This window comes from Microcaecilia unicolor, chromosome 14, assembly GCF_901765095.1.
Source record: "Microcaecilia unicolor chromosome 14, aMicUni1.1, whole genome shotgun sequence".
In the NCBI taxonomy this organism is placed as follows: Eukaryota; Metazoa; Chordata; class Amphibia; order Gymnophiona; family Siphonopidae; genus Microcaecilia; species Microcaecilia unicolor.
The window spans coordinates 32518582-32527736 of NC_044044.1; the positions used below are offsets into that span (position 1 = coordinate 32518582).

At 41.2% G+C, this 9155-nt stretch overlaps 2 protein-coding genes across 2 annotated transcripts; both read right to left on the minus strand.

Moving 5' to 3' along the window:
• Window positions 1–2930: 2930 nt before the first annotated feature.
• On the minus strand, window positions 2931–3860 carry LOC115457398 (olfactory receptor 1019-like). The gene has a single exon (XM_030186816.1). It carries the CDS (start codon window positions 3858–3860, stop codon window positions 2931–2933), a length of 930 nt encoding a protein of 309 aa, XP_030042676.1.
• A 3999-nt stretch (window positions 3861–7859) lies between these two features.
• On the minus strand, window positions 7860–8423 carry LOC115457399 (olfactory receptor 1019-like). The gene has a single exon (XM_030186817.1). It carries the CDS (start codon window positions 8421–8423, stop codon window positions 7860–7862), a length of 564 nt encoding a protein of 187 aa, XP_030042677.1.
• Between the last annotated feature and the right edge of the window lie 732 nt (window positions 8424–9155).

The window sequence follows — 9155 nt, forward strand, 5'->3', positions numbered from 1 at the left end:
GTAAGTAATCTTTATTACAGTCCCCAGGATCAAAGTCCACTGCACTAACCACTAGGCTACTCCTCCACTAGCAACAGTCCATGTAGAATCTCCAATAGTAGCAACATTCCATGTAGAATCTCCAATAGTAGCAACATTCCATGTAGAATCTCAAATAGTAGCAACAGAATCTCAAATAGTAGCAACATTCTATGTAGAATCTCAATTAGGGAAAGGGAAATGGGACGATAAACTCTCTTTCTTCAGTTTTTGCAACTACTTTCAAGGTGGTTTACATAGTACCTGGGGCAATGGAGGCTTAAGTGACTTGCCCAGAGTCACGAGGCGCTGCAGTAGGAATTGAACTCAGTTCCCCAGGATCAAAGTTGGCTAGGCTACTCCTCTACTCCTTCCTCTTTAGAATTCCGGAATCTTGCTACTCTTTGGGTTCTACATGGAATGTTGCTACTTCTTGACATTGTGCCTGGAATCTTGTTAATGGGACTTGATACACTGCCTTTCTCTGCTTTTGCAACTACATTCAAAATGGTTTACATAGTATATACAGGTACTTATTTGTATCTGGGGCAATGGAGGCTTAAGTGACTTGCCCAGAGTCACGAGGCGCTGCAGTAGGAATTGAACTCAGTTCCCCAGGATCAAAGTTGGCTAGGCTACTCCTCTACTCCTTCCTCTTTAGAATTCCGGAATCTTGCTACTCTTTGGGTTCTACATGGAATGTTGCTACTTCTTGACATTGTGCCTGGAATCTTGTTAATGGGACTTGATACACTGCCTTTCTCTGCTTTTGCAACTACATTCAAAATGGTTTACATAGTATATACAGGTACTTATTTGTATCTGGGGCAATGGAGGGTTAAGTGACTTGCCCAGAGTCACGAGGCGCTGCAGTAGGAATTGAACTCAGTTCCCCAGGATCAAAGTTGGCTAGGCTACTCCTCTACTCCTTCCTCTTTAGAATTTCGGAATCTTGCTACTCTTTGGGTTCTACATGGAATGTTGCTACTTCTTGACATTGTGCCTGGAATCTTGTTAATGGGACTTGATACACTGCCTTTCTCTGCTTTTGCAACTACATTCAAAATGGTTTACATAGTATATACAGGTACTTATTTGTATCTGGGGCAATGGAGGCTTAAGTGACTTGCCCAGAGTCACGAGGCGCTGCAGTAGGAATTGAACTCAGTTCCCCAGGATCAAAGTTGGCTAGGCTACTCCTCTACTCCTTCCTCTTTAGAATTCCGGAATCTTGCTACTCTTTGGGTTCTACATGGAATGTTGCTACTTCTTGACATTGTGCCTGGAATCTTGTTAATGGGACTTGATACACTGCCTTTCTCTGCTTTTGCAACTACATTCAAAATGGTTTACATAGTATATACAGGTACTTATTTGTATCTGGGGCAATGGAGGCTTAAGTGACTTGCCCAGAGTCACGAGGCGCTGCAGTAGGAATTGAACTCAGTTCCCCAGGATCAAAGTTGGCTAGGCTACTCCTCTACTCCTTCCTCTTTAGAATTCCGGAATCTTGCTACTCTTTGGGTTCTACATGGAATGTTGCTACTTCTTGACATTGTGCCTGGAATCTTGTTAATGGGACTTGATACACTGCCTTTCTCTGCTTTTGCAACTACATTCAAAATGGTTTACATAGTATATACAGGTACTTATTTGTATCTGGGGCAATGGAGGGTTAAGTGACTTGCCCACAGTCACAAGGAGCTGCAGTGGGAATTGAACCCAGTTCCCCAGGATCAAGGTCCTCTGCGCTAACCACTAAGCTACTCCTCTCAGTCTTGGTTTCAAATTCATTGCACAAAACTGAGATCTGTGTCACTCCTTATTAATACCAGTGGAACTTTGCTCAAGTGCAGGGCTAATAATTATGGGCTCCTTTTGCTACTGTGCGTTAACGATCAGCCCATTTTATTCCTATGGGCTTCTTATCATTTATTGTGAACTAAATCTGTTAACGCACCTTAGTAAAAGGAGCCCTAAGTTAATTATAGCAGGATGATTTTGTCCCCTATCATCAAGGAAGAGAGAGGAAATTTACACTTTCTGATCACAGGATGCCATGTGGAGAGACCGGCATTCTGAGCCATGGAAGATTCATGCAGACGTCTGCAGCTTGTTAAAAATGACATAAGGACTTCCAAAGCCAGGAAAGAACACAGACAGTTAAAGCCAAAACCTCACCATCACGAATATTTAGGTTTCAAAAATCAAAAAATTGGGGTCAAAGAGCAGGATAGCTCAATGAGTTATTCATTAAAATGAGTAATATTGTTGTAGGGTGATTCTTAGATATAAAGCAAAACTGATACATTTAGTGCATAAAAACAGCCTCAGCAAGATAATGCACAATGAAACTGAGACTAATTGGGCTGTTTTTGTGGAACTCTTGCTTGTTTCTTTTCTGGGAAGCACTGTCCTATGATAAATTCTCTAACAATCACTTCAACAATATGACTCATTATACCGAATAACTCATTCTGCTACTTTGCTTTGACCTTCCTTAGGATCAGCAGCTGTTCTTACTGATTTTCTGTATTTATACATCATCTAAATAATCTGTCAATTGCGGAGAATTAGTAATATTTATTTATTGCATTTGTATCCCACATTTCCCACCTCTTTGCAGGCTCAATGTGGCTTACAATACATCATGGATAGTGGAAATGAGAAGAGGTTAAACATTTGGAATTACAGAAGGGTTTGGGTTGAATGGTAATGGAAAACATAAAAGTAAGAAACATAAGGCATTAATTTACATTCATGGCATAAGTGGGAGTTTCACATGACTTGATCTTTGTGATAAGTCTCGTCAAAGAGATGGGTCTTTAGCAGTTTCCGGAAGTTGATTAGTTCATAGCCCGCTTTCAGGTTACGTGGTAATGCGTTCCAGAGCTGAAGAAAAATTTCCAACATTATTGTTTTTTGCTTCTAATTTTCCTTAATGCTTCTTTTATTTCTCGGTTCCTCAGACTATAAATGATGGGGTTTAACATTGGAATTACCGCTATGTACAATAAAGAGAACAGCTTGTCCAGGGCTGGTGAATACATGGAGGTTGGTCTCATGTAGATGCAGATAACCGTCACGTAGAACAGTACAACTGAGGTGAGGTGGGAGGTGCAGGTGGAGAAGGCCTTGCATTTCCCTTCTGTTGATCGGATCCTCAAGATGGAGGAAATGATGAAGATATATGAAGTCAGAGTTAACATGAAGGGGATTAATGCTACAAAGATCCCTTCAGCAAATATCCAGATCTCTAGTTGGTGAGTGTCACTGCAAGAAAGTTTCATCAGTGCTGAAGGATCACAGAAGAAATGATTAATCTTATTCGATTTGCAGTAAAATAACTGAGATACCAATTTTGTTACGGGAAGCACAGCGAGAGAGGTAGTAACCCAGGAAATGGCAGCCAGCAGGACACAGATGCTTTTCTTCATGATAAGTGAGTAGCGTAGGGGGTTGCAGATCGCCACGAAACGGTCATATGCCATGGCAGTGAGTAGGAACAGTTCTGTCCCTGTAAAACTCAGAAAGAAATAGAGTTGAATCATGCATGCATAGTAAGGAATGAATTTATTCCCTGTGAAGAAGTCGTCCAGCATTTTTGGGAGGGTGACAGAGGGGCAACAGAAGTCCAGAATGGACAGGTTACTGAGGAAGAAGTACATGGGCTTGTGGAGTTGAGGGTCAGTGCACATCAGCATCAGAAATACAAGGTTCCCCAGTGCTGAAATCAGGTAGATCAGAAGAACCGTCCCACAGATGAGACCCTGCAACTGGGGGTGGTCAGATAATCCCAAGAGAATGAATTCTGTCACCGATGTCTGATTCCTCTTTCCCATTCATTCAGGGCTTCTGACCTGTTGATCAACAGCAGAGAAAGAGATAAGAACATATAAATAAGCATTGCCATACTGGGACAGACCAAAGGTCCATCAAGCCCAGTTTCCCACAATGGCCAACCTAGGTCGCAAGTATCTTGCAAGATCCTAAAAGAGTAAAACTGATTTTATGCTGTTTATCTTCAAAATAAGCAATAGATTTTCCCAAGTTCTTCGTAATTATGACTTATGGACTTTTAGGAAATTATCTGAACCTGTTTTTAAATCTTGCTATGCTAAGTGCTTTTATCACATTTGTTGGCAATGAATTCCAAAATTTAATTACACGTTGAGTGAAGAAATATTTTCTCTGGTTTGTTTTAAATTTACTACTTAGTAGCTTCATTTTGTGCCCCATGATCGTAGTATTTTTGGAAAGAGTAAACAAGCGATTCACGTTTACCCATATCACTCAACTCAACTCAGTATTTTATAGACTTCTATCATATCTCCCCTCAGCTGTCTCTTCTCCAAGCAGAAAGAGCTCTAACTGCTTTAACCTTTCCTCATCGTCCCATCCCCTTTATCATTTTCATCGCCCTTCTCTGTACTTTTTCTAATTCCGCTATACCTTTTTCGAGATGTCCTGATCAGAGTTACACACAGTATTTGAGGTGCAGTTACACCATGGAGTGATAGAAAGGCATTATAACATTCTTGATGATGCATTGAAACCCTCTCTGCTCAGTGTGCAGCAGCAGCAGCTAAGAAAGCAAATAGAATGTTAGGAAATATTAGGAAAGGAATGGAAAAGAAAAATGAGAATAACACTTAGATTCTTTTCCTGGGCAGTAACTCCTAATGTGGAGGAACCTTGCATCACGTAGCTATAGTTCGGGTTCCTCTTTCCCACATGCATCACTTTGCACTTGCTCATTTTAAACATCATCTGCCATTTGAATGTCCAGTCTCCTAGTCTCATAAGGTCCTCCTGCGATTTAACAACTTTGAATAAGTTAAGTGAAGTTCAGAAACAAAGTATTAATTCTACCTCTGGACATCCAAATCCATAGGGAAACCAACTGATTGATATTCACCAGCACAGGCAGAACCACTAGGAATCTGCTCAGTAATGTACCTGGACTAGTAGGAAAATTTCATTTTTCCACCCACCTAACCTAGAGATCATCCTGACCAGACACAAGAATGAGTGACTCGGGCGATGCTCATTGATGGACTTCATTGTCCAGGATCTCTATGGCATATGGAAGGACAAAATAATAAAGGTGACATACATCTTACCAGCTTGTCGAATGCAGCTTTGAAACACCTGAGTAAAAAGGCTGTGCAGAAGGGGTTGGGAAACACAAGACAGCAGAAAGAAGTTGACTTGCAGGATCATAGACTGATCAATTTTATGACCAAAACATCATCATCAATTATGATACAAAGGTTCAGCCTTCTTTCCTTTTCTCAACTAAATGTTGGTCCATTGTCTGTGGCAGGAAATGCTGTATTGAAGCACCTGAGAATCAGAGCTGAGTCCTGAAGAGACAAGCTAAGAACATTCTTCTATCTATGCAGGAGGGGACGAGAGACCATTCCTGTATCCCAGTTTCCTCACCCAATAGACTTTCCAAATGATAAATTTACTTACAGCAGCTGTAGAACCGGCAGTTTAAGTATCCTCACTGGTTCTTGGACAGGTGCTATTTTCGAAATGAGAATTTGCAGTCAGAGTTTAGAGCACTGGAAGGTTATAGAACACTGGCACTTCTCTTCCTATTTATCTAAAACTTCAGTACAACTTCCTGACCTTAGGGAGATCACTAGTTAGCAGAAGGTGTTCCCCCTGTTATTCCCTCTCTCTCTTTTGTCACAGGGAATGTATTCTGCTAATGAAAAAAGTTTTAATAAATCATCTCCTCCCTTTTCTTATTATGGAGATATCTCAAACCTTTCTCAAAGGTCTCCACCATCGAATATTCTTGTCCTATATGAAGCATAGAATGTGCCTTCTCTTAAGAACATAAGATTAGCCATCCTGGGTCGGACCAGTGATCCATCTAACCCAGTATCCTGTTTTCCAAACAGTGGCCAAGCCAGGTCACAAGTGCCTGGCAGAAACCCAAATAGTAGCAACAGTCGAGAAACTCAAAGAGTAACAAGATTCTGGAATGCCAAAGAGTAGCAACATTCCATGCTACCAATCCCAGGTCAAGCAGTGGCTTCCCCATGTCTGTCTCAATAGCACACTATGGACTTTTCCTCCAGGAGTTTATCCAAACTTTTTTAAACCCAGATACACTAACCGCTATTACCACATCCTACGGCAATGAGTTCCAGAACTTAACTATTCTTTGAGTGAAAAAAATATTTCCTTCTATTTGTTTTAAAAGTATTTCCATGTAATTTCATTGAGTGTCCCCCTAGTCTTTGTAAGTTCCACCACCCCTCCCTTTCCACCTTTCAAGGTCATTGGTCAGTTTTTAATGATGCCACCTGTGAGAAGTGACTGTAGGGCTTGTGAAACTCTCTAGCATTGAGTTTGGATAGAGAATAGGCCATGATTTACACAGATCAGCCCTTGCAATAGCCAGGTGCAATATTGCACTTCAGTACGGGAGCATCTTGGAAACATGTAATGACAAGATCTTGCCAAACAGACTTGACTGAGTTCTTCAATGAAATGACCAGAAAAAGAGATCATTTAGAGAGTGAATGTCTATGTAATCCACATTGCAAATGGGAACTTTCCCATGCCCAGTCCTCTGCAATATCTTTACATGTGGCATTGGGAAAAGTTTACAAGGGAACGTGCACCTGTTTCTGAATGATCTGAAAACCTGCAGCAGGGTCAACCACACCATTGGAAAAGGATAAGATGAGCAACGACTTCAAGGATAGGAAGACTAATCAATGATTTAGTAGTTTGCTTTCATCCTTAAAAATGTGAAATCATACACTGGAGTACAAAGATCTGAAGGACTAGAGACCAAGTGGAGGGTCATTATCTCTGATGACCTTAAGGTAGCCAGTCATTTCAGCCAAGGAGCTGGAAAAACTAATAGTGTATTTGAGTGTATAAAGAGGTGTCTCACTAGTAGCAAGAGGGACATAATTCGACCTCTCTAAAGATCATGGGTGAGACCCGACCTTGGATCAGTTCTATTATTGTCCCTCTGGGACAGGATCCCAGATATGGTTCATGTCCGATAGAGGGACGGTAAAGAAGAAGACAAAGCATCTTCATGTTTTGGGATGGCTGGAATGTAACTCATTTAAGGTTTTGCACCCTGGAAGATATGTGATGTAGTTCATTAGTAATGAGAACTTTCTTACATCTGATGGTACAATACTCTTTATTACAGTAGCAGAAATATTACAGCATTTAAAATATTCAAATAACAATACAAGGTATGGCGTAGTACAATGTCAACACAATACACAATAAAACATTTGTATAGAAAGCATAGGATGGAAGCAAAATGGAATATATAGGAGCCATTTTACTAAGAAGTAACCTTAGCGGACCTTTGCGGATCATTCCTGTGTGCAACGCCATTTTTACTGCTTGAAAAAAATGGCCGATTTTTCTATTTCCAGCATTAATGATCAAGCACTAATTTTCCCACGCCTCCGACACGCCCCCGTCAACTTTACCCGTTTCCGCGACGGATTGCAGTTGGAAACGCCCAAAATCGGCTTTCGATTATACCGATTTGGGCGCCCACGGGAGAAAGACGCCCATCTCCCGATTTGGGTCACAATATAGGCGTTTTTCTCTTTCGATTATAAGCTGGATAGGGAAGAACCCTGAAACAGGCTTAAGCCAAAATGCTTGTAATAAATTCCTCCTGTGATTTTACAACACATAACTGTGGTTAATTTTTGGTGCTGAAGGAAGAAAGACACAGAGTTGTCAGGTTTATGTTCTACAAAATTGACAGGTTTCTTGGGATTTTAAGATTGTTGTGCTTCTGCAATCGTTTTGTTTAATCACAATTTTTGTTTTGTTGTCTAATTTTTGTTAATGCATTTTTTTATTTCTCGGTTCCTCAGGCTATAAATGATGGGGTTTAATGTCGGAATCAGAGCTGTGTACAATAAAGAGAACAGCTTGTCCAGGGCTGGTGAATACATGGAGGTTGGTCTCATGTAGATGCTCATAACAGTCACATAGGACAGTACAACTGAGGTGAGGTGGGAAGCGCAGGTGGAGAAGGCCTTGTGCCTCCCCTCAGTGCAGCTGATCCTCAGGATAGAGGAGATGATGAAGATGTATGAAGTCAGGGTTAGCATGAAGGGGATGAATCCTATAATAAACCCTTCAGCAAATATCCAGATCTCCATTTCATGAGTATCACTGCTGGAAAGTTTCAGCAGTGCTGAAGGGTCACAGAAGAAATGATTAATCTCATTAGACCTACAGTAAAATAACCGAGATACCATTTTTGTCACAGGAAACACAGCAAGAGAGGTAGCAACCCAGGAACTGGCAGCCAGCAAGACACAGATGCTTTTCTTCATGATAAGTGAGTAGCGCAGGGGGTTGCAGATCGCCACGAAACGGTCGTATGCCATGGTAGCGAGAAGGCAGAATTCTGTACCTGTGAAACACGTGAAAAAGTACATTTGGATCATACATGCATGAAAAGAAATGAATTTATTCCGCATGAAGAAGTTGTCCAGCATTTTTGGGAGGGTGACAGAGGGGCAACAGATATCCAGGATGGACAGGTTGCTGAGGAAGAAGTACATGGGCTTGTGGAGATGAGGGTCGGCACACATCAACACCAGAAACACAAAGTTCCCCAGCACCGAGATCAGATAGATCAGAAGAACCGTCCCACAGATGAGACCCTGCAACCGGGGGTGGTCGGAGAATCCAACGAGAATGAATTCTGTCACTGACGTCTGATTCCTCTCTCCCATTCATTCAGGGCTTCTGGCCCATTGACCTACTGCAGAGAAAGAGGTGAAAGTTACACATGAACTGCCCTTTCTTGGTTTAAAACATAAATGTGTTCAGACAACCTTAATCACTGAATAATCCGTAAGTTATTTCATCTTCCTGGAGATATCTAACACAATGGCAATGTCTTGGGGTTTAATCTCAAGAGAGAGTCCTGACCACTACTACAAAGTCTATCGGCATTAAACTCTGATAAAGTTTCTTAAGACAGCATATCCAAATGCCATGGAATCGCCAACCTCTAAGTACCATCCAGTATAATGCAGATGCTCATATTCTGCGACTGTCTAGAATGTTAATCATAGCTAGGAATTGCAGAAAACAACGTAAAATCTAAACTA

Bases quoted from the DNA above. Each gene is read 5' to 3' on its own strand.
- LOC115457399 (XM_030186817.1), bottom strand. From the start codon at position 8,423: ATGGCATACGACCGTTTCGTGGCGATCTGCAACCCCCTGCGCTACTCA.
- LOC115457398 (XM_030186816.1), bottom strand. From the start codon at position 3,860: ATGGGAAAGAGGAATCAGACATCGGTGACAGAATTCATTCTCTTGGGA.